A 25,367-nucleotide genomic window follows, 5' to 3' on the forward strand; every position below is an offset into this window, starting at 1 on the left:
TGATAAGATCATAATTGCTCCTCCCAAATCCAGTGAGGAATCTCAGCAGTCAAGGTCGTTATTGAATAATTACATGTAATAAAGTTCAAAAGATAAGATAATAGCTGAGCTTCATTTGATAGTGTTTGTAAAGGCTGCAAACGTTCATGTTTTATGTGAGCAGATTAAGAAAAAGTCCTTAAAGGCAGTTTGATGGAAGTAAGGAAGACAATTAAACAAGTACAGAATAAAATGGAGAGATTTGGAAATGCAAATTATTTTCCAATATAATTCCGCACTAAAGTAGATGCTACCAATGCTGCTGAAGCTGTTTGCTGAAGATGCTAAAGGCATTTATTTGAATTGTTGAACTAATTCACAAATATGTTGAACGTTTTGATACAAAACTTGCATAATTTGCAGAAAGTGCACAAATAATTTAAATAATTTTATGAAAAGAATTGCAATGTTGCTAAATATTAGCTTCAAATTATTCCAAAAACCTCAGTTGATGCCACCTTAGCCAAAAATATACTAGCATGTTGCTAAAATACTAGCTTAGCGCCATAGTAACTCAAAAACCTCAGTAGATGCTAAAATAATCAATACATTAGCATGGTGCTAAAATATTAGCTAAACTCAAGAATGGCCCAAAAAATCTCAGTAGCTATAATGTCCTTAACATGCTTAACGCTTTGATACCAAACTTGAATAAATGGCAGAAAGTGCACAAATATTTGAAAAAAAAAAAAAATGCAAAATTTGTATAAAGTTTCAATAATTGCGTACAATTTTTATTAATTGCGTAAAATTTCAAAGACAAGTAAAAGTGAAAGCATGAATGTCCTGAACATGCTGAATGTTTTTAATTTCATGAATTTGAAAAATGTCCCATTCATTTTCAATGGGGCTGAAAAATAGCATAAATTGTATAAAATCTTAAAAATCTTAAAATGTACAGATATCAAAAGTTCAAGCAGAGTGATCGAGTTTTTACAAATCAAAAAACGTTTGGAAGAATAAATAAGGAATAATAATAACTTGAAGAGTTCCATTACCTGCGATGATGCTAGTGTGAATGCTTTTTGCTGAAAGTAGTCGCTGTAGATGCTGAAATTTAATTAAAGAACTTTGAAAGGGTGCTGAAGTTGACCTCAATTTCTGAAATATTTGTAGTAAAACTGCTTAAAAACCCTTAATACATGCCAATTTCACAATTTCAAATTCTGAATTGGCCCGAAAAAAGTTAGCAGATGCCAAATTAGCCAAAAAAGCTTGTTGCTTATATACTAGCTAAACTCCAAAATAGCCTAAAAATCATCAGAATACTAAACTAAAAAGTTAGCCTGATGCTAAAATAGAAGCTAAACTCTAAATTAGTCTATAAAACTTTAGTAGATGACAAATTTGCCAAAAACACAGGCTTGTTGCTAAAATATTAGCTTAAGTCCAAATTAGCATTAGAAAAAATTCAGTAGATGTCAAACTCACCAAAAAAATAAATAAAAAGCTAGCACATTGTTTAGCTTTTACTAGCTAAACTGCAAAATTGCTCAGTAGATTCAATCAGTCAAAAAAGTTACACTGTTGCTAAAACAGAAGCTAAACTCTAAAAAACCCCAGTGGATAACAAATTAGCCAAAAAAAGCTAGCTTGTTGCTTATATACTAGCTAAACTCCAAAATAGCCTAAAATTCTTCAGAATACTAAACTAAAATGTTACCCTGTTGCTAAAATAGAAGCTAAACTCTAAAAAACCCCAGTGGATAACAAATTAGCCAAAAAAAAGCTAGCTTGTTGCTTATATATACTAGCTAAACTCAAAAATAGCCTAAAATTCATCAGAATACTAAACTAAAATATTATTTTGATGTTAAAATAGAAGCTAAACTCTAAATTAGTCTATAAAAAATTCAGTAGATAAAAAAATTAGCCAAAAACATAGGCATGTTGCTAAAATATTAGCTAAAGTCCAAATTAGCATAAGAAAAATTTCAGTAAGTGCCAAACTCACAAAAAAAATAAAGCTAGCACATAGTTTAGCTTTTACTAGCTAAACTCCAAAATTGCTCAGTAGATTCAATCAGTCATAAAAGTTTCCCTGTTGCTAAAATAGAAGCTAAACTCTGAAAAACCCCAGTAGATAACAAATTAGCCAAAAATGTTTCTAAAATATTGGGTCAACTTCTTTTAAAAAAAAAATACTATAAAAGATAAAAACATGACTATATTTAAAAGCTTGTTGCTAATCTACTTAATTTTTTTTAAATTTGAAGACTTTCTCATGCTTACTAAGCATTCACACAATAAATAAAATACTAAAATTAAGTCTGAGATGCCTGTAAACACTTCTACAAAACACAAAAAATAGAAATTTTCCCGCAAAAGGAGAAGTTACATTGGAGTAAAAAGATCAGAAGACTGACTTTAAACACGAAAAAGGTGCTTCAAAAAGCTTTGGCCAGCTTTGTAAGGCACAAGTCTTTGTGTATTAAAGTCCTCATTGAATTTGTCCATCCATCCACCCATTCTCTGCTCTCTCCTCATCCTGTTGGAGGTCTCACGGGGTTAGAGCCTATCGAAGCTGCCATTATGTGACAGGCAGAGTACACTCGCAACGGGTCACCCACTCATAATAGAGCTAACAAGGAGACATGCTCACCAACACCTGCAACCAATTTCAAATGAACTGGCATCACCTTAATAACTACCTTGTTACATCATGTTCGGGACATATATTGAATAAATATATTGATTTATGCTTTTCAAAATGCATGACTCATAGAGCCTCATTTATGATTTGATTTATGTGTCCTTCTAATCTCCACAATGTTTTTTTATTATTATTATTTTAATTTACTCTAGACTTATTATAGTGTCTGGAAAGCATTATGCAATCAGTCCAACACTTTCCTCTATCTTTGCATTACTTCATTGTATATTTGCTGGAGGACCTCTGTCACTCTCCCCTCCAGGCATTCCCCTGAGTGCCTGAGAAACTAACCAGTCAGTCAGCAACCCACTTCCCCCCTCACCCTTTGTCAACCCCTCATCCCCTGCATCTCCCCATGTCAGTCAACCCCGCCCCCGTTCGCCTCCTTCTCCATTCCTTCACCCGCTTCCTCATTCTGTTTGAGCAGACATCCAAGGCCGACCGCCGCTCTGAGGATTTCATTAAGACCATGTTGATGGAGCACTCTGCCCGACCAAAGTACCAGTCGATGTGCATTGTGCAGGAGGGGGGATTTTGGAGAAAATTAGCCAAAATGAGTACAGTATTTGTTAAAAAAAAAGTTCATCTGGAAACATATTTGAAGTATAAAGCCAACTTTATTCAGAATTGTCAAACTTTTCTACAGTATTCTGGACGTTGTAGAATTTTAGTGGCAACTTTTCCAAGAAATATGACAAGTCTTTTAATATTTATCCGCGCTGGTAGTTCAGTGCTAGCCTGCATGAGTTATCTGCAGATTGGTGGTAGCATAGCTGAAGAAAAGACATGACAGGTGCGCTGGCTGCAGTATCTATACAAATGTAACATACAGTACATTACCTGACCACCAGCTGTTTATCCTTTCTCTCTCTGACCTGGCTGTCACAGGTACATGCTCGTCTCACCGTGATAACTCCCAAACTGACAGCCCCAGCACACTTCCTTTACTGTCACACTTCAGAAAAAAGCCTGTCACAGTTGGTCACAACCTGTCACAGCCAGGTGGAGCCAGTCACGTTCTGCAATCTCAATTTATGGACAAAGATGACAACTCAAACATTTCCTTCCTGCTTTCTGAATTGGAATACAATCCATCCATCAACTAATATTCAAGAGAAGTAAAAAAAAAAAGTATCATTTTTTATTAATTTATTTTTTTTGAGGTGGCACATTCATTTTCTGTTTTCACGCCCTTAGGACCACTCACTTTTTATTCAAAGCGCCAAAACCTACCAACCAGAAAATAGAGCCAACTGCTATCGCTGCAAAATCAAGCAGTGCGTGTCACCCACTTTTCCTATTATCCAGGGAGTTTTGTGAGGTATATCATTAGAGCTTTATCCTCTCAAGGCCCAGAAGTTCTGCAGCAGCAGTGGTCATGGAGTCTGGCTCCTCTACACAACTTCTAGGTTAACTGTTAGAGATAAGAGAGTCTGCTTTTAGAAGCATTATTTCACCGAAAACAGCTTACTATAACCTCTAACCTTAAGTTTAATGCTGTTCTTAAGCATTTTAGAATATTCATAAATACGAAATATATTACCTTTGGCACAATAAAATACAACTTTTTAATTAAATACGAGTTATTTTCACAGACTCATTTTCCTACCCAGAATTAAAACGCTTCGATCTCAGAGGCTCCGCCTTTAACTTCTTGTGGGTGCCGCCCATTTCCTGATGTCATCCTAGAACCAACCTCCGCATTTCTGCATTTTACCAACAAAAATAAAACAACATCCAAACATTCCTAACAAAGATATATGTTCATATTGCGGCAATAAAGTGAAAGCGTTTTGCACATCATTGCCGAGAAAGTGAGTGCGTGTGTGTGTTAGCCTGGGGGCGGAGCTGGCAGCACAGACTCTACCTGGAAGGGGCGGTTCCTCACTTAATGACATCACAAAGTGAGGACCCAGAGAGGAGGGTTTAAGAGGAATGCTGAGAGATGTGTTAATGGAAAAAATGTTGCTTTTGAGTTGGATTTTTGTAAAATAATTAACATTTTTATGAACGTAAAAGCTCAAAAAAGTTGATTTAGTCTGATACGGGCCAGGGGTGTCAAATTCATTGTGGTTCAGGGGCCACATTCAACCCGTCTAATCAAATGGGTCGGACCAGTAACATAATAGCAAAATAACTGGAGTCAACTTGTTGTCTGTAGCTATTTTTTTTTTCTTTTTTATTTGGAAAAATGCCTTAGACAACCTAGTAGCCTAATCACTTATTATTATTATTATTATTGTAGTTATTATTATTATTATCTTTTTGAAAAGAGCATTTTGGTAATTATGTGGTAATTTTTTTTTAAACAAAGTAACCACAGTGAGGCTGGCAGGGAACTTATGATGTGACACGCTCTTGCAAAGAAATGCTACTTATTTCTTCTTTTCCTTTTCTTCCCCTAGTGGCAAAATTGCTCATTGCGGCCTGTTTTTTAAAGAACCATAACTCACCCCAGGAATGGCAAGGAAACCAGTTTTTTTTCCCCCAACATCTTTATATTTTTTTCTCTTCATGACTGGGTTGGATTAAACCATCTGGTGGGCCGGATGTGGCCCGCGGGCCGAATGTTTGACACCCCTTAAATAGGCCCTTTAATACACAAAGCAGCTCTTTTAAGTTCTTCATTTTTTTTCTGCTCCCATTGATACTATTTCCACTGAAAAAATAACTTTAAAGCCAAATTTGGACAAATCCATCATTAGCTCACAGGAGTCATTTCTTCAAGTTTACAGTGTCGTTTCTGCCTCACCTGCTGTCGTCCACCTTCCCTGGAGCCAACACGACTACCTATAAATCCCATGTATTTGCTCAGCCCATTTCAGCCATCTTCAGCTCATATTCTAATGAGATCTCCGGGAAAGGGAGCAGATGTACAGAGCGGGGAAGGCAGTAAGCAAATTATGGCAAAGAAAAGATGTAATAAGCATGATTTCGCTTGGAGCAGTTGTTTATTTTTCTGTTACTCTGCATTTATTTGCAGATTTTTTATTCTGTGTGTTCCCTCAAACAAAGTGTTTAACAAGACACGAAAGAAGAAGGGAACTGGCTATACTTATATGTTTTTGTGAAGCATGTAGGAGAAATCCATGGATTGGTTTTAGATACAATGATTTAGGTTTGAGTTAGTTAGTTTTGATTTAATAAAAATAGAATAACTCCTAAAGAAGCTTGACAGTGACAAAAGAATTAACCTGTAAAGGACTCGCTATGATCATTTTTTGATCTTTTTTAGTGTTCTTTTAAATATGATTTAATTATGATAATAAATTATGATTTTTTGGCTTATGAATGAGCTAAGAAAAAGAATTTCTGGACTGAAAATTGATTTTTTTCGCCAAAATAGTTTAAAAAAAGTTATTTTAAGGATATAATTTCTTCAAAGTTGCCATAGTTTATTATAAATTTGCTTCTGAGTTGTGGGCGGGACTGTTGGAGCAGGGTAAGCCTGCCCCTACTTCCCATCATCCATATGTTTTCTCCCACTAGCTTACAGCCCCTCACACCCCCAACCTAACATTGCCAGGGCAACAAAAATAACAGTCAATGTTGGAGCTATTCTTTTGTGCCAAATACCAGGAAATTAAAGATCTACATAGATATAGACAACTTCAAGCTTTTTCAAACAGCACTTGATCCTTATTGAATGTTTGAATAACAAATACTTAGAAATGCAATTTTAAGCTTCATTTTTCATGTATTTATATCTTACATCATGAGAAAAACGCAACGAGAACTTAAAACATCAAAAACCCTTTTTTTCATTGGAGTGGATCTTAAAATGAAACAGTGCCAGCTCACGACTGAAACACATCCTGTCCTTTGTGGTCGTCAGCCGGTGCGCTCCAACTGTGCTGCCTTCATTGGTCATTGATGTCACAGATTGTTCACATAATGAACACTGGATCAGGCAAAACCTGGACATTAGTCAGCCTTGATTCACGTATTGATCTTTTCTTCTTGCTTCTTTCTTCAGTTTAAAGTCTCACACAACCATTTAACTATTCAATCCACCACTGCCCACTTTTGTTAGCTGCTCACTAAGACCCCTAATGGAACTATTAGCTGCATATTTTGCAGTATGTCCTAAAATCTTTAATATAGGGCTTTTTCAAAAATGTAATTCGTATTTTTAAAAAGACAAGGAGGGGAATAAAGGCTGTCAAAGAGGAATTTGCTGCATGGAAAACCTCCAAACTCCTGTTTTCTGTATCTCATTCTCCTCACTGGAGGTGGTCTGTTCTGTTGGGTTTGTTTCCAGCAGCAGCTTATCTGCAAATACTCAGGTTTAGTTAATTGGCATTATTAAGCTGGTGGCGAGCTCAGCTCAGATGTGATGCGGCGGGGAGGGGAGGCGCAGTCGGAGGTTTGGCGTGTTGTGTGTGCGGCGGTGCACACAGCTGCATCTCTGTCCGTGTCTGCGCTGGACCCGTTCCCAGCTGGGTCTGTATGTGTGTTCGCGGAATTTAAACAAGCGGCTGTCAATGTCAATCAACAGTATGCATGTCATGCCTGAGGCCCAGCAAGCCTAATTACAGGCAGAAACGCTAAATGTTGGAGCAGGAGCCCGGGCCTATCTTCTCGTTTTCAAACAAGGATGTGGGAGAGGAGGCACGGCTGAATGTAGTTTCAGTCGATGATGCCAACTGAATCCTAAACGTTTTAGCTGCTGGTGGGTTGATTGGGAAGTGTGTGATGTCAGGGGGGAAAAAACTGCTAGTTTGTGAGGTCAAACAGCTGGAAAAAAGACTTGTATTGTTCAAGGTCCCGGCTCACTTTCATTCATCGGAAATGAAGCGCTGTAATGTGTCTATCATGTCGTTTTTGTTCCTCTTCTTTCTCCAGGGTGGGAAGATCCCTGTCAGGTGGACAGCACCAGAGGCAATCGCTTACAGGAAGTTCACCTCAGCTAGTGATGTGTGGAGCTACGGCATTGTCATGTGGGAGGTGATGTCATTTGGAGAGCGGCCGTACTGGGACATGTCCAACCAGGATGTGAGTGTTTTCAGAAGAAACACAGGCTGTTAAACAATTGTTTGTCTTTTCATGTGAAGTCTAACGTTTGGAGGAAAGAATATTAAAACCCGACATTGGGCAAGAGTTAATTTTTAAATGGGAAATATTGCAGAATCCAGATTCGTGACTCAGAATAGTGAATAATAATTTAAATATTTTGCTGATCTAAAGTTATATAAACTTACAACCATTTAAAGGGCCCATACCATGATTTTCTTGAGTCTTTCAGAGTAAGCCATATATATATATATATATGATCATACTGTATATTACTTTTGGAATACTAACACCCAAATTATTTATGAAATATGAGTTATTTTGCGAATAATTTTCATACCCAGAAGTAAAATGACTCAATCTCTAAGGCTCCACCTTTCTATCCTTGAGGGTGCCGCCCATTTCATGATGTCATCCATTGTCATGAAAATAAAACATCAATTTAAAAAAAAAAATCAATGTAAATACTGTGTAGCCTGGGCATTTATCCCCAAAATGTGGCAGAGATTGAATGGGGATGGCAAATTCATTCATTTTGTGGTTAAATTTGGTTAAAAAATGCAGATAAAACCATCAGATGTACATTTCAGGAGTTATTGAAATGATGAGAACATTGTTCTTTAGCACTGGCTAAATGAAAGATCATTAATCTCTGTATCAAAAATATTCTTTGCTTTTATGCAGATCTATTAACCTTTCTGCCTTTGCACAATAATCCACGATCAAACCAGTTCTTTCAATTCGACGCTCCCTTTCTCCATCAGGAAATAGCCTGCTCCCTTTCTTCTATAGGGAATAGTCTGCCCCCACTGTGTTTTAACATTTTACTTTATTACTCATTACTTTTTAGGTGTATTATCCTCTACCTACTCTACATACTATTTTATGTAGAAGTACGTACCAAGTTCACTGGCTTCTCATCCCAAGCATTTCATTGTTGTATTGACCTGTGTTGATGCTGCATATGACAAATAAAGCTTCATTTCTGATGGTGAAAATGTGGATAGTTTATTCACAAATTACATATAAACAAGTTTTTTTTTTTTTTTGCTGGAAATTGTTCTACCGCATTGCATTGTGGTCTATTTTTGCTAGTCTAGTGAGCATCAATTCACGATAGTTTTTTACAAAGACTTCTGGGAAATTTCTAGTGCACTCAATTAATAGATTCGGGCAGCACTAAAAATGGTGAAAGCACTGTATAGTGCACTATATGGGATTTTGGACGTAGCCAGTGTTTGTGGTAGCCTGGGGGCGGAGCAGACTCCTCCCGGAGGGGGCGGTTCTCAACTTGTGATGTAAGCATGTGAGGACCCGTTCATTTTTATGGGTATGGGAGGGGCTGCTGTTGAGAGTGCAGGTTTTTAGAGGATGTGGGAACGGATCAAAACACCGCTTTGAGGTCGTTTATAGAGAAGAATAAACAGTATAACACACTTAAGAGCTGAAATAGTAGATTTTTCATGGTATGGCCCCTTTAAGTACAAAAGGGATGAATCAAAGCTAAAATGGAAATTATATTTTTAGGAACATTAATATGAAAAGAGTTAAGAGCTAAGAATGATTTGGACTTAAAAATCGATATTAAATGAATGTAAAGCTTAATATATGAGGCATGACATGCTTACAAATAACAACAATGACGATAAAAATAGATTTAACTAAACCTACAAGATATTTGAGTTTAAGCAATTCAGAAAAGGTTTTCCAGTCATTTAATCGAAACGGTAAAAACGAAATTAATACATTTCTTATGAAAAAAACTAAAGGGTTTCAGTTTTTAAACAAAAATAGTAAATTAAGACGAGCGCTCATTTGCATTTGAAAGTCATCAGACAGCATTTACCAAACACACATACACAACTGATAATAATTTATTTGAAAGAACGCTGGAATCAGTCAAAATTTATGTCTGGCTCATCTGAAAAGGATCGACTCTAAATATGTCCTTGACTCTGACTTTGAAAGTAGACTCGACAGCCTTGCGCTGTATCCCTTCCTTCCTGGCCAGCTCTCGAGTGCAATGAATGATTGGTGAGAGCTCTGCTTTGTTCCCCGTGTCCGCTTGGATAAAGTCCACGCACATAAGCACCACCACGCACAACCGACTGATGTAGACCCAAACTATGAAGTCTTTCTCCCTTAGCTTCTCTTAGGGAGACAGCTAGCCAACCATCAGGCCTCTATAGACTTCACTCCAGCAGGATTGTCCAACCTAGCAGATGTTGCCTCAGTGGGCCAGCAGCAAATACTGCCTAGTGGGGCTGGCACCACTCAGCATGTCCACCTGCTCGGTCCATGCATCCACGCAAATGTTCCTTTTTTTATTGCAGCTTTTTTACCCACACAAACAATAACTACTGTTTACTCATCCCCTTAAATCCATCTTCTTCAATGCAGCAAAGCTCTGCCATGCACCTCCCTCTGTTTTCGTTCTCTTTTTCGCACACTCCATTTGTCAAGATTCTGCTGAGCTTCACTTCTCTGATGGCAAGATACAAAGTAGCATGTAACTTTTAATGATAGTATCCTTTACCCGAGATTTGACAGGTGATTCTTATCTTGCAACTTAGCATTTCTGAGAAAAGATGACGTCTACAGATGGTGGAGATAAATCAATATTACGGAGCATTGTGGCACTCTGAAGAGACTCCAGCAAGGATGCATTTAAAGCAGCTTAATTGTTCAAATCCCAAATATTATGTGTGTATGTATACCGAGTGTCTTAAAAACACAATGAACTTTGCACTGCTGCCAAAAAAAGCTAAAAAAAGCACATGAAAAATATGAATTCTGCCCAATTTCCAAATACTACCAATGTCCTGATAAAATTGAAAGGGTACCGGATTTGGGTACTGGTAGTGGACCGGTTCCAGTTTGCAGCCAGGAGGTTGGAAACCTGTGATTTAACGGGAAAAGCCAGCACATCAAAAAACGACGAGTTGGGGATACCAAAAACGTCAAAAAGTGAGACAGAGGAGGCTTTAACCAAATGTCAATATGTGACAACTTAAGAGTGAAAATGTGTTGTAAATTCTTAATTTTTGTTTTGTGCTAATTTAATTATGTGCATTTTCTTATCAACTCCCAAGGTGATCAATGCAATTGAACAGGACTACCGCTTGCCCCCGCCCATGGACTGCCCCAGTGCCTTGCACCAGTTGATGCTGGATTGCTGGCAGAAAGATCGGAACGTACGACCTCGCTTTGCAGACATCGTCAGTACCTTGGACAAGATGATCCGTAACCCGACCAGCCTCAAAGCTGTAGCCAACATCCCTGCAGTGTAAGTAAAGCCCTCACATAAAAGTACAGTAGGGCTGCCACAGACAATTATTTTAATAGTCGACTGATTTTTTTTTTTTTTTTTTCGATTAATCGACTAATCGGGTCATGTGCAAAGTGGATGTAAAGCACACATCTTAAACATCATTAGCTTTAAACTAACTAAAAACTAGATATGTAGCATTACCTGCGATAATGCTAGTGTGAAGGCTGTAAGCTGAATTTGGCCGCTGAAGATGCTAGTGCTGATAGATGAAAACGGTGAAGCTGATAGCTGAAAACATTGAAACTGGTAGACAGCTAAAATATTAGTTAAATGCCAAACTATCCTAAAAAAAAAGCCTAAGTTAGCCAAAATAGCTAGCATGCAGCTAAAATATTAGCTAAACTCCAAAATATCCTTCTTTTTTTTAAAAAAAAGCACAAATTAGCTAAAATAACTAGCATGTAGCTGAAATATATTAGCTAAACTCCAAAAAAGCCTAAAAAACAAAACAAAAAAGCCCAAATTAGCCAAAACAGCTAGCATACACCTGGAATATTAGCTAAACTCCAAAATAGCCAAAAAAAAAAAAAAAAAGCCCAAATTAGCCAAAATAACTAGCATGTAGCTGAAATATATTAGCTAAACTCCAAAATAGCCTAAAAAACAAAACAAAAAAAGATCAAATTAGCCAAAATAACTACCATGTAGCTGAAATATATTAGCTAAACTCCAAAATAGCCTAAAAAACAAAACAAAAAAAGATCAAATTAGCCAAAATAGCTCGCATGTAGCTGAAATATATTAGCTAAACTCCAAAATAGCCTAAAAATCTTAATAAATGCCAAAATAGTCCAAAAAGTGAGCATAATGCCATTATAACTTTCAACTTTACGACACTCCAACTCCATATAATATAAAGTAACGACTAATCAACTGTTAGTCGACTAATTATTATGGCTTTAAAGCACATTCGCCCTAAAATGAAGCATCTAAATGGTTTGAATTTGTTTATAGTCAGACCCATCGCTTTCAATATCACATGTTTATTTTTTATCTTCCCATTAGAAAAATATGAATTGATTACAGTTGATTGCATCAAACTTGAACTCTTCCTTTACGGCTTTTTTTTTTTTTTTTTGAAGTTCCAAACCAAACACCAGTACGTGCTTTAGTGTTTACGTTTTTAACTTCATCCCCCTTTAATGATGGACTAAAATATACTCCATGGATTAAAAAATGGCTAAAAACCATGGAGGCATCCTAATGAAATATGTATTATTTACATTTTCCTGTGTAAGATGAACCATAAGCTTTGATCAATACTCTCCATATACTATCCTTTTATTTTTAGGGTAATATTTATTACTCATTTTCAGAAAGAATTCCCATCAAATTCCATTTTCTTTTTGTCTGAAGCATCATCACTTCTACCTCTGAACGCTTCAAGTTTCCCCATAGATTACCCTTAGAGTCCAGGCTTTGGCTGAGCTGCTGAGGGTCATCCAGGAACCTGAAACCATTTGTTTTTGCTGTTTGTTTTGAGTTGTTGACATGTTCCCCAAGGTGAACTTTTAGCTCCTTGTGAGATGAGTTTGTGCAATGGAGCATGTTTGTCTTCAAGGTCCTTAGTTTACTGTTTCTGAAATTGTGACCACTTTCCCCAACTGTGGTGAGCCTTGGGCAGGTATTGAATGCAATGTTTTCCTTTCCCTTTTTTTAAAACATTTAAGCTTTACAGATAAATCACCGACACGCTCCCTTTTTCCTCCAACCCTACTGATACATTCCTCTTAAAACCCTGCTTGTTAAATATTACATCAAGGCACGTTTCTGCGTCTCATCTCCTCCCTCCCCTTCCTCCTCTTTTAAGGCCTTCTCAGCCACTGTTGGACAGATCCATACCCGACTTCAACACCTTCAGCTCAGTGGAAGACTGGCTCACAGCCATCAAGATGGGCCAGTACAGAGACAACTTCCTCAACTCAGGCTTCACCTCTCTGCAGCTTGTGGCCCAAATGACCTCAGAGTGAGTTTGCCTGCGAGGGTGTTTGAAATATTCCCAACCTATACTGCGCTTTGATGGGCACACTTGTGTAAATTGACTTCATGTCAAGTGCATGTATTTTTAGCTCGAGTGCTCCCTGTGACTCGAGTCATTCTGTGATTGCGTTGAAGTTGGAGCCTGCGTGGGTATTAAAAGTATCCCTTACTCTGTTAAGAGCTGTTAAACGTGTGCTACTTTAGCTTTATGACTCTTACCTGATATTGAAGCCTTTTGTGTTAACAGAAATGGATTCTGTGTTTCTGGAGTATGGATCCAGAAAGATTTTTACTTAAAAAACACAATACTTCCTTCTTTTGAAATTGTCTTTGTTGCTTGATATGCTGATGGTTTTCCCGTCTTCTGAGCATTTCTTTTAGGTATTAGTAGCATCTCAATTGCAGATTTTAGGAATTTGTGTTTAAAGCTATTAGCATCTAAAACAAGGTAACTCCAGGCCTCAAAGGTCGTATTCCTGCATGTGCTCCAACATTCCCTATTCTGGTATGTTCTGACACACACCTGAACCAGGTAATCAGTCATGAGTATGGCGTGGATATCTGGAAATCATGTACGGCCTTCGAGGAAGTTGACAATCCCTGATCCAAAAGCGGGCTAGGGAGAAATTGTCAATCAAAAGTTGGAGGTGGGGTCAGCGGGCACCACATGCTTTTACTGAGGCATCTGATTGGTCAGTTTATAACTTGAATATCTTGCGATAAAGAAAAAAATCTTTAGATTTCTCAATGGAAGTCTATGGGATTTTGACTTCCTGGAACCAGCGGAGAGGTCAGAAGGGTTGATCTGTCCAGGGAATATACAGTCAATGGTTGCAAATTGGTTACAACACTTTTCATTTGTAAAGTTATCCAAAGCTGCTTTTCTTTGCTTCAGAATCCATTGGATTTATGGTAAAGAATAACTGTAGTTTAAAGAGTATGTGTTATTATGCCGTAACTAATGACAGTTCTGGTGTTAGAGTTAGAATAATAAATTTTTTTCAGATTTACATTTGCCCTTTGAGTGGAAACATTTATGGTTTCATGATAAAGTCTTGTGTTTTTTTTCTAACCTTTTTCTTCTGCATCTTTCATTTTAAGGGATCTGCTGAGAATAGGAGTGACCTTAGCCGGCCACCAGAAGAAGATCCTGAATAATATCCAGTCCATGAGGGTCCAGATGAGCCAGCCGCCTAATACTGTGGCATGACTACAGGGGGCGCTGTGCCATGGAACGGGCAGCATTCGAAGGACCAACAAAGGCAGCCCTCGAATGACCCCCAGTCCAACGGAACGCGCCAGAGTCGAGACTATTGTCTTAATCTAACCCACTAACACGGCGACAGGAGACCAGGGTCAACACTTCCAGCTTTCACACGTCATGCAGGCCCTCAACAGGCATTCAGGGTCCAGACCTGATATTGTTCCTCACCACACACAAGGAAGACAGACATCATTGTTGTGGTTATAAACTCCATGCCATCATAAACAAAAAATAACTTCAACAATCCGACATCGACACAATGATCTACTAACATTTTCTGGTTGTGTAGTAAAACAAGTGAAGTGTACTTCCATATTCTCTGGACAAGAAAATGTTACAAATGTAAAATGTGAAACATTTAGAGACATGTGGCCTGTAACTTTTATCCATATCATAGACAGTCTGTGCAATGAAGGTATCTTTACTAGGTGAGGAATATGTTCCCCAAAATAAGCAACTACCGGTAGAAACATTTTGTGGAGTATACAGGGATGTACAGTGAAGCACCATTTTCAATTTTCACATCTTTTGCTTGATTAAAAGATTTTTAAAGACATGTAACATAAATGAACTAAATCAGAGCTTAGTTATATTTTGTCAACTGTTTGTTTCTTTGGTTTTTGCCACTATAGCAAGATACCGCCCACTTGTATTTGAACTTTAACCCTACCTGTGGAGGTCTGGTTTGGAGCTGAAGGACTTTTTAACAGCTCCAGTCAGATTCAGAATCTATAAATATGTTTATCTCTTTGCTCAGTATGATTATATCTTTCATAATAAACCTTCATATTGAAGGTGTTATATATGAACATGTATGTACAGATCACTCTGCTTGCATTTTTGGCAAAGATGTTTTGGCTAGACTGCGTTAGACACATGCGATGTGTAGTTTCCTATGACACCCTGCTTTCTTTCTTTGGACACCTGAACGATTTTGTTGTTTGCCTCCATGTTCCAGTGGCACCAGTCACCTTTTTTTTTTTACTATTAACTGGTGAAACTGTAATCACAGATGACGAACTGTTATTGTACAATTTACTGTAGGAGTTATCATAATTAAGATCCTCCATCTAATGGAGCTCTTTTTAAATATGGGTGAACACATGCTGTCTCTGGCAGGGAGCACTTACATGTACAGTTGTGTTTTATGTTCCATTTGCTCTTGCTGTTCGTTTGGAGGCCGATCTGCACCGTCCAGAGGAGAACGAAGCTCCGCGTCTCGGCTGGCGCAGATGGTAAGAGTCTGCTGATCACACACATGAAGTCACATCAAATTACTCCACAGTTGGCTGATTCATTTACAGATAAATCCTATTGGTGTTTAACATTGTGGTTGGAGATATTCTGACCAAGACAAGGTTTCTTTTTTTCTTTCTACAAGCTTAAAAAGCATGAAAGAGCAGTTAATCGAGGTCTTGGCCATCAGGTTGAATCAGCGTCAATTCTCAGCTATGAGAAACTGAACATCTGGGCCGAGGTTTGCCAACAGGCCCACAATGTCATTTCTCTGAACACGCAGACTTTAACAGCCCTCGTGGGCACACTACTCACAATGCAATACTTCCTTTCACAGACTGCTGTACTTAAGCTGCAGAGCTTATCTGTGCACCCCGACTATTTGATGTTGCCATATGGATAGGCGAGTAAAAGCCAAATGCCATGCTGCTAAAGAGACTTTCACACGTATATGAAATTGGCTGCATTACCCACAAAGGATGTCATACATGAGACATATTTTCCTTTTTTTTTTGGCTTGAAACATATTCCAGTCATAATTTTTGGTATTATACAAGGATGATTTGTCACTACTAGTCCGGGAATGGCGCTCTTTAATTGTGCCTTGATTGGACTTTTTTTTCCCCGACTGTGTGAAAAATTGTCCTAGTTGGAAAATTGACATGTGCTGAAATAATGTTTATAAAAAGTCATATAGCCATGCCAGGAAATACTTAAGCTCACACTCAAGATTAATTGTTGTTCAATAAATTCTTTACAGTAGCAGGGCCTTGAGAAAAAAAAAAAATCCCCTTTGGCGGGATATGAGTGACGACGGTTCTACCTTGCCTCTAAAATTAGAAATTGATGGCAGGTCCATTAGTAGATTATTAACTATACTTACACCTCTCATCATCCTCCTCCCCCTGCTTCTCTTTCTGCCCTGCCCGTCCTATTCCCACTCGCTGGCAGATCTCCAGCTCATTTATCTGGGGTGTAACCAAGCTGTCCAGGGCTCCGCCTGGAGACGGGCTCGGCCAGACCCGGCCGGAGAAATACTTGGCTCCATGCTCCAGTGGGCTCAGGCAGGGTACAAACACCTGCTTAGACCCCTGTCTGACAGGCATCTGATCGTCCACAGGGAGGGAGACTGATGGGAGCCTTTACACACACACACACACACACACACACCCACACACACACATACACACTCTAGAATCCTCCATTATTTTATTCTCATATAGTTTCCAGTCTGGTGCATAATAAAGAGAGTGGGCTCTGATGGAGGAGGAGGAGGATGGTGCAGCTGGCTCCATATGGTTTAAAAATGGGCAGAAAATGTGGGCCCCGATTGGGTCCACAGTTTCTGTGGTGGCCCCACCTGTGCTTGCCCAGATTGACTTAAGTGGGTTAGCTCACCACGCTAGCCAGTCGCAAGAGGACAGTGCAGTTTGCTAGAGAGCTCCGCTGTAGCATTCTGGCAAGCTCCACTGCAGCGAGCGTTGTTGTAGCATGCTAGCTAGCTTTACTGTAGCATGCAATTGAGCTCTGCTGTAGCAAGCTAGCGAGCTCCTTTGTAATATGCTAGTAAGCTCCACTGTAATGTGCTAGCAAGTTTCTTTACAGCAAGCTAGTGATCTCTGGTGTATCAAGCTAGCGAACTCTACTGTAGCGAGCTAGCAAGTTTTGCTGTAGCAAGCTAGCAAGCTCTAATGTAGCGAGCTAGCAAGTTTTGCTGTAGCAAGCTAGCAAGCTCCTCTGTAGCATACCAGTAAGCTGCTCTGTAGCATGTTAGTGAGCTCCTCTACAACGAGTTAGCGAGCTCCGCTGTATCAAGCTAGCCAGCTCTGCTGAAGTAAGCTTTATTGCTGCATGCTAGCGAGCTCCACTGTAGCAAGCTAGCAAGCTCCTTAGTAGCATGCTAGTTAGCAATACTGTGGAAAGCTCCTCTGCAGCGAGCTAGTAAGCTTCGCTGTATCAAGCTGGTGAGATCCTCTGTAGCAAGCTCATCTGTATTGAGCCAGAGAGCTCTGCTATAGCATGCTAGTGAGCTCCATTGTAGCAAGCTAGCGAGCTACTCTACAGTGTGCTAGTGCGCTCTGCTGTAGTTAGCTCATCTGTATTGAGATAGCGAGTTTCGCTGAAGCATGGTAGCGAGCTTTACTGTAGTATGATAGTAAGCTCTGCTGAAGTGTGCTTCATTGTAGCATGCTAGCGAGCTCCACTGTAGCATGCTAGCAAGCTCTGCTGTAGCGAGCAAGAAAGTCCCTCTGTATTAGCCAGCGAGCTCTACTGTAGCATGCTAGCAAGCTCCGCGGTAGCGAACTCAGCTGTAGCAAGCCCCGCTGTCCACTAGGTGGCTGGATAGCGTAGCGAGCCTACCCACTGAGTGTCCACTTAAGTCAACGTGGGCAAACACAGGTGGGGCCGCCACAGGAACTCCGGACAAACCCATTTGGGTCCACATTTTCTGCCCAATTTCATACCATATGGGGCCCACTTGGCTTTGCTGGCTGGAATGTTCAGAAAAACACGACATTTTGCCTGTATTTCTTGATAAAAGTCATCATGTTTAAAAATTAAAGTTGATTTCTCATCTTACAGTCAACTGAATATTGAATGTGCTTTATTATGTAAATGCTAGTTTCTTTAGTTACTTGTGGCAATGAAAAATATTGTAATCAACACATGTTTTGCCTCCCACAGTCAACTTACTAATCACACGTCCCATAAAGCCGACATGGATACCTTTTTACTGAATCTGTTTAATTACTTCAAATGTATTAGTCTTCCTTTCAGCTCCACGCAGTTGCTTTTCACTTCAGCCGGTCCTGAATGAGATAGTAAATGCGTTGGTTATGTAACAGTGTGATTCGCCTTTCTCTGTTTGTCTTTCTAAATATCTTACTATAATGACACTCCAGTGTGATGAAAGGAGAGGCAGTTCGGGGCGCCTCTCCCAAAGCCGCCTCATGGAGAAGCCATTCATCACACACCGATACAAAACACAAGAGCAGAGCTTGTTAAATGTTTTATGGTGCTGTAACTGTCTGAAGAGTGAGCAATGACCCTTTTAGTAGCTGAAATCATGCCTGTCATTTATGGATCAGAGCTAGTGGAAGTGATGTTCACCTAGAAATTACCTGACATGACTGCCTGCAAAAAAACACTCATTAAACTATTCCAATTTCTCTCCTTTTTCTGTTTCAGACTGGAAATTCAGAAACGTACACACTTTAGATCGGCATACAGCCAGCACTTGCATCCAAATATCTAAGAGCACGAAAAGGCAAACTGCTGTGGGCACCCAACGATGAGGAGAACTGGATAAAGTGGGACCTTTTAAAGATAGTCGTCGCAATCTTTCTCTCCTTCTGTGGTACACAAAAACTGGGGGAGCGGATTGTGAGTGGGCACATGTCTTATTTGTCTACTTGTTTGTTTGAGAGACAGTGGATGTGTGTGTTTTGTGCATATCAAATGTGTACAGACATCAGTGTGTGCACAGGTACTTTGTTGGCGAGTGTGAATGTTTTTCTTCTCCATCCGTTTCTGTATTGCTGCCACTTGTAAATTGTGAAAAGTATGTGTCAAAAGTTTGTAAGATGTAACTTTCTGAGAAATATTGTACTAAAATGCACTCAATAAAAGCCTTTGAAAAACCAATCACTGCACAGTTTTTGACTCCAGGGACAATAATTCCGTTTTTAGTAATGGCGATTTGAGGAAGAGATGAGGATGGGTTACTTTCCAGTAAGACTGCTGTCAGCGCTGTGCTGGAGTGTGACATTCACGGAAATGAACACATTTTTGTCACCACAAGGCCACTGGCAGCACATGTTAGAAGCCATCAGCCACCAATAAATGAGCCAACACTTTGGTTTACCAGGAAATGACTCTCCCTGAAAAGTGACAATATTTTGACATGCTGGAGGAAATGATATTTCCATCTAAAATCTCATCTGTTCTTCAAACACACATGCAAATAGACTCGCGTGTGCTGGAGTTCTAGTTAAACTTGAAGCTAAACTTCATCCACTGGAAAGAGTGTTGGTCTGTAATGATATGGTCAATGGGGTGGGACGAAAACGCAGGGATGAGTCCAACTTGCAGCATTACTGTATAGCAGTCTATTAACTCAAATAGATAAATAGGATCTAACCTCACACTAGCTGAACGAGTATTGAATCAGAGGAAGCCGATAAGATTTATTTAAGAATAAATCAAGGAAAAAGCTATATATCTCACCACATACCAGAGCCAATAAAGAAATCCTCTGGGGCGGATAAAGACTGGAAATCCAAACTGCAGCTACTATTTTTGTAGGACCAATGTCAAATTTTAGTAGTGGCACGAATTGGGCGATACAATAAATTTCCCGATACGTGTCTTGTAATACGATACTTATCGCGATATAGCTCAAGACTGTACAATTTTTTACTTTCTTTTAGGGTATGACTTTAAAAAAATCCAAGTTAATATTAATGTCCTACATTGTAGTAAAATAGTAAAATTAATTTTATTTATTGATCCCAACGTTAAGCGCAACATCTGTATCTCAAGTACTTTAACCTACACATTTATGGTGCTTTTCTTTTGGTAAATAAAGAAATATTTTTTTTTAAAGGGATCGTCAACTGTGTTTGATTCCCACAACAAAATATGTTTTAGTTTAAGTAAAATAAAATGGAATGAATGTGCCTTAGCCAATAAGGTTCTAAAATATGATTGTAGAAATGAAGTGCAGTTTATTTCCAAACATTGCGAAATCTAGAATTGGAGCCTGAACGGTTCTTTGAAAGAAGATTCTGGGCGGCTAAGAAGAATGTCGTCGTAAAGAGGAAAACGGATACGCTAGCTTAGCGCTATACTGGCGCTTTCTAATCTCACTTTCTGCCAATCAGTGGGTGGCAACAGCTGCTCCGCCCCAAACGTACCGTTCTATTTTTCTACGGACCTACCACTGATGGAAGCCCTTAATAGGGTACAGGTCTGAACTATTTAATGGATCCATTTTACAATGGAAACGCTCAAAATACCGGACCGGACCGGACCGTACCGGGCTGCACAGAGGAAATGAGGATCGTCTGAACTGCAGCTCAGTTTTCTCACGCATGGAAGTAAACATGTATTTCACCGCTGATCGCCACGACGACAGTCTTTTTAGAGTGTTGTCGCTAAACGCGAACCTATAGCTGTGAAGTTCGGCAGAACTTTGGCCCGCTTCATCAAGAGCATTTTGACGGAGGCTTTTTGCATGACCATTCTCATCTGAGCCGCTGCATTTGATATGATACTTGCAGCAACGTGGCACAAAGTTACATTCGGTATCCATCCCAAGTAAAAACTAAGTAATACATGTCTCATAACGACAAAAACCGTGAGGCTGACTGAACATTTCACACAAGCTAGTTCTCTGGAGATGTTGGTCGCGCTCAAAGAGGCTTAGTCTGCTTTGCTGCCAACTCGTGGTGATGGATTTAGGTGGAAAACGACAATAAGATATTAAAGGAAGCTCATAAATAATCAATCAAATAATGTCATGTCAACATTTTAACATTTTAAATCAATACAGGTTTGGTCAAACGAAATATTGCGATATATTTCCAAATCGGTTTTCCCTACACCCCTAATTTTTAAACATTCCTCACATTTTTTTATGAAAAACTAACCACACCTTTGTGTTTAAATGATAAAAAAGACTAAATAATAACAAAAATATATATTATAAGGGAGAAATAAGAAGAGGTTCAACAAACAGGTGGATTTTAGTATTCGATTATAAGATTGAAACAGTTAATCTCATTTTAGGTCATTCAATGACGAGTGAGCAATGATCTGCCCTTTTAGTAATCTCTTCATTTTTTTCTATGGAGGGAAACTACACATCACAATAGCCTGTTTTTCATCAAATAAAAAGGAATGCATTCAAAATACTACAAGTAGGTACATGTTTTTTGACGGTTTTCAGATTTTTTAAGCAGGAAACGTCTCATGGAAAACATGCTTTGTTTAATCAGTGAAGTTAGACCGGAGCCATGTCGTCCACTTTGTGTGGCATTCCTTTTTTCAAGATTTAGCCTTTTTAAATAATCATCATCTAATCGTCCAAAATCAAGAGTAGCTGAAACAACTTTGGAATAAATCATATTTTAATAACAATCTTCAACCATGGCTTATATAAACCCCCTTTTTTCCTCTAAATCTACTGGGACACATCCCACATTTAACTAAATAAACTGGTGTTGAACTTTGAAGGGTCTTGCTCTTTTCATGTGGCCTCCTTCTGGTTCCTTTAGACCCGACTGACCTGTGATCCTGAGAGGCAAAAACAACCTTGATAAAACAAACTGATTCACCCCAGCTGACCATATGTCTGTCACTGTAACAGGTAACAGAGAAGAGATCATTTCCTAAAAGGCTCCATGCATATGTGAAATCATTAAACAAAAGTATTCCCTCTTATAAAAAAAAATAATATATATTTTTTTAAGACTGAAAGACAGGCAAATACAAAATTTATATTTGTTAACGTTGACTTTTTTAAAGTGGCACTGAATATTTTGAGAGAAAAAAAATCAATGGAAAAAAGATGCTTTTAAATACAGATGCATAGTTAAATATGTTTGTAAAAGTCGGAACACCGCTTTATCCTTAATTCAAATATAAGTCTGCTAACAGATCTGAAATAGACAATTTTATTAATCAAAACATATATTTTTTTTAATTCATGAGTTTGAAAATTGTAAAAAACTGTTTTAGCGTTTGTCACTGCTTCTCTTTAGTTTTCTCTTCCTGCTGCCCCTCTTTGAACAACCACACACAATTACATTTTTCAAACTACAAAAAAGCATTCATTTTAGATCGAGTAAAGCTGGAAATTCTCCATGTAAACAAATGTAGGCTGTAATAACAGAACATCAGTGTGCGGCTCTACATCATTGTTGTGTCTTCACCCCTGCAGCTATAAATATGAAAAAAAAAAAAAAACTGTCATGGCTGGCATTTTAATCACCTCGTCTCCTATCAATTCAGTTTCTCACTTGCCTGTTTCTCTTCTTGATGCCACACTATAGTCTTTTCACAATGCACTTTCTGAACAACAATAGTTTGTGCTAAAATAGACAATGAAGGAGGCACGTGTTGCTCCGGAGCTGCAGGTCGTAGACCCCCGAGTTAGATTGTTTGCTCAAACCAACGTGGACCTAATTTGATTGGATGTTGTGCAGACATCACACACAGATGTAAATAAAAAGAGACAAAGAGACCACTGTGCGGGCTTTGTCAATATGCTTCTTCATTTTTGGATTTAAGGGAAAATAGCAAGAAATTCTGACTGAGAGGGTTAAAGTCAGAGTCAAGACACGAGTTATTGCTGCTTAAGTCCAAATCAAGTCTCAAGTTACTGCTGGTAAAGTTCAAGTCAAGTCTAAAGTCGTTAAATTTATGACTCGAGCCCAAGTCGTGTGACTCGAGTCCCCACCTCAGGTATGCTGTGATGCTTTTATGTGGTTGTGCAGAACTCAAAATTTAAAAGATAGACTTTAGAATTTAACCGAATTTTTTGCTAAAAAAAAAAAAACTTATTTAGCAAAAAAAGTTTTGTCATGTTTGACAGCAATAAAAGAGAAGCATCATTCTCATAAGAAACAATGGCTGGAAATGTAGAGTGAGCGCCTCAAAAATAACATTTAGATTACCCTAGAAATCATTGCATTTAAATTTTATTTTAGTTGTTACTTTTGTTCCTAAATCACTCTATTAAGCTATCATTACTTTTTTAGAAGGTAAACTGAGTGCTAGTGCTGCAAGACGAGGTTTTACTGCTGAATTTCTAACACTCAGATCACTGTCTAAGTATGCTTCTACATCACTGTGTGTTTACTAAATTAAATATTAAAAACAAAATATGCATTGAGTAAAATGTACAAGCTTAAAGAGTTTCAAATATATGAGCTAAATAGAGTGGTAAAATATTAAATGACTCTTTACTAAAGAAAGCAAAAAGGTGTTGAATGAATCTCAAAAATTTTCATTTTCTTCTTCAGTAATTAACCTAAAAACCTCTCGTTAACACAAAGGTAAAATCTAGAAGACAAGTGTTGAAATATATCTATTTATATGAACACTTAGTTTATGGTCTTGTGGGTGGTTTAAATGAAACTTGCTGCGTTTTAATAAATAGTTAAACAAAAGTACTGACCATTGATATTGTGACATTCTTTAAAGTACCCTCTACTTAGGCTGGAATACATTTGTTGTCACTTTAATCACAGTAATTAGCAGGACAAAGAAAGATATTGCTTTCCTTTTAAAGAGGACATTACATGAGATGGGAAAGCTGATAAGTGTGTGCGAGTGAGAACGGGACTTCACAGACAATTAGATGCTGACAAAAAAGCCAAAAAGACAAAAGCCGGCTGAGCAGAGAGCATTCTCTCAAACACTTCCTCTTCTGCTGGATGTTCATCACCGATTAGAAAAGAAAGGCAGGTTACTTTCTTTCACATTAAAGTCACGTGAAGTTTGAAAAGTGACTTCTCAGCAGCAAAAATCCTTTCCTTAATCAATATTCCTTGAGCAATCACCTGCAAGAAGCGGATTGCTGCACAGCAGGGAACTCCTGCAGAGAAAGGGGAGAGAGTTAAAGAAAACCAAGTCCATCCAGTCATGCGGTGGAGACTGTGAGAGGAGAAAACTCAAAGTGCATACTGAGTGAAGGGCAGTGGAAAAACAGTCAAGAAAGATGAGGGCAGAAACAGTCATTGCAGTGAGAGAAAAATGATAGACACGAAGGTTGGATGTTTACGCGTCCTTGTCTCGGTTCACTATATATGTGATTTCCTTTGTGCATGTCTACATTTTTCAATAAATATTTATTTTGGAGGGGAAAGCTAGGCTGACATAATTGGACCTGTGTTCAGCACTTGTAACTGATTGTACACCTTTCAAGATTTTCCGCATATGATCTCAGAGCTGGCTGCTTTTCAGTGAGCGCACTTACATTGACCTAAGCAGCCACGGAGAAGCACAACTTAAGAGTTTCAAGCTAACATTTATTAACCTGATTTACAGTATTTTAACATGAAAATGGAAAGAGAAAAAAAGATGAACCATCAAATGCTGTTCTTTATCATCAAGGAGTTAGTAAAGTCCCACTCTAGTCATCTTTTGAGCTATTATAAAAAGAATTCCTGTGGTATTTTAATTATGATTGGGCTGTTTTTAGCCAAAATACAATAAAAAAGTGTGATTTTCTAGGACATAGTTCTCATCATTCATCTCTCCTGCTAGCTTACAGACCCTCACAACCCCATTATGCAACAAAAATGGCAAATCCAGATGTACAGTTTTTAGCCAGATGTCAGCTGAGACGAGGAAATGGTAAATAATATACTGTTGGAAATTAAGACGTACATAGATCTAGTTCTCTACAAGTGGATGCATCAGAAGTAATAGGAATAAGGAAGAGTAGGAAGCTTGTGGATCACCGTATCACAGTTTTACACTTTTCCTACTGCATTTTTGTTCCAATTCACTACAAATTGAGTAAATACGTACTCAGAAATTCAATTTTAGGAATAATTTTCTTTATATTTGTCCTCCATCATGAGAAAAATGGCACAAGAACATGTTGAAAACACCAAAAAAATAATTTTTATATGAGTTGTGTATTTTAAAAGAAGAATCCGAATTGCTTCTGTACCCCTCTGGCTCCTCCCTAAAGACCCTGATCACGTGACGTCACACATCGCTGGTCAAGTATGAGGGGCCGTATGCGAAAGAGAATTTATGTATGCAAAAGAGAATATATATGTACGACGGAGTATTAGGGCCACCAAAAAGAAAAAAAAAATAATATTACGACTTTT

The 25,367-nt window shown here is 38.4% G+C and overlaps 1 protein-coding gene across 2 annotated transcripts in view; it reads left to right on the forward strand.

Annotated features, from left to right (window-relative positions):
* Window positions 1–19,161, forward strand: part of LOC112147554 (ephrin type-B receptor 1-B) — a 211,823-nt gene extending 192,662 nt beyond the window's left edge. For both annotated transcript variants that reach the window (XM_024274054.2, XM_024274055.2), the window contains exons 13-17: window positions 7,538–7,687; window positions 10,798–10,991; window positions 12,847–13,002; window positions 14,118–15,515; window positions 18,706–19,161. In XM_024274054.2, coding sequence (XP_024129822.1) covers window positions 7,538–7,687; window positions 10,798–10,991; window positions 12,847–13,002; window positions 14,118–14,226 — 609 coding nt within the window. In that variant the 3' untranslated portion in view covers window positions 14,227–15,515; window positions 18,706–19,161. The remainder of the gene's footprint in view (window positions 1–7,537; window positions 7,688–10,797; window positions 10,992–12,846; window positions 13,003–14,117; window positions 15,516–18,705) is intronic.
* The last annotated feature ends 6,206 nt before the right edge of the window (window positions 19,162–25,367 follow it).

The sequence above is a fragment of the Oryzias melastigma genome, linkage group LG17 (genome assembly GCF_002922805.2).
Source record: "Oryzias melastigma strain HK-1 linkage group LG17, ASM292280v2, whole genome shotgun sequence".
NCBI lineage: Eukaryota > Metazoa > Chordata > Actinopteri > Beloniformes > Adrianichthyidae > Oryzias > Oryzias melastigma.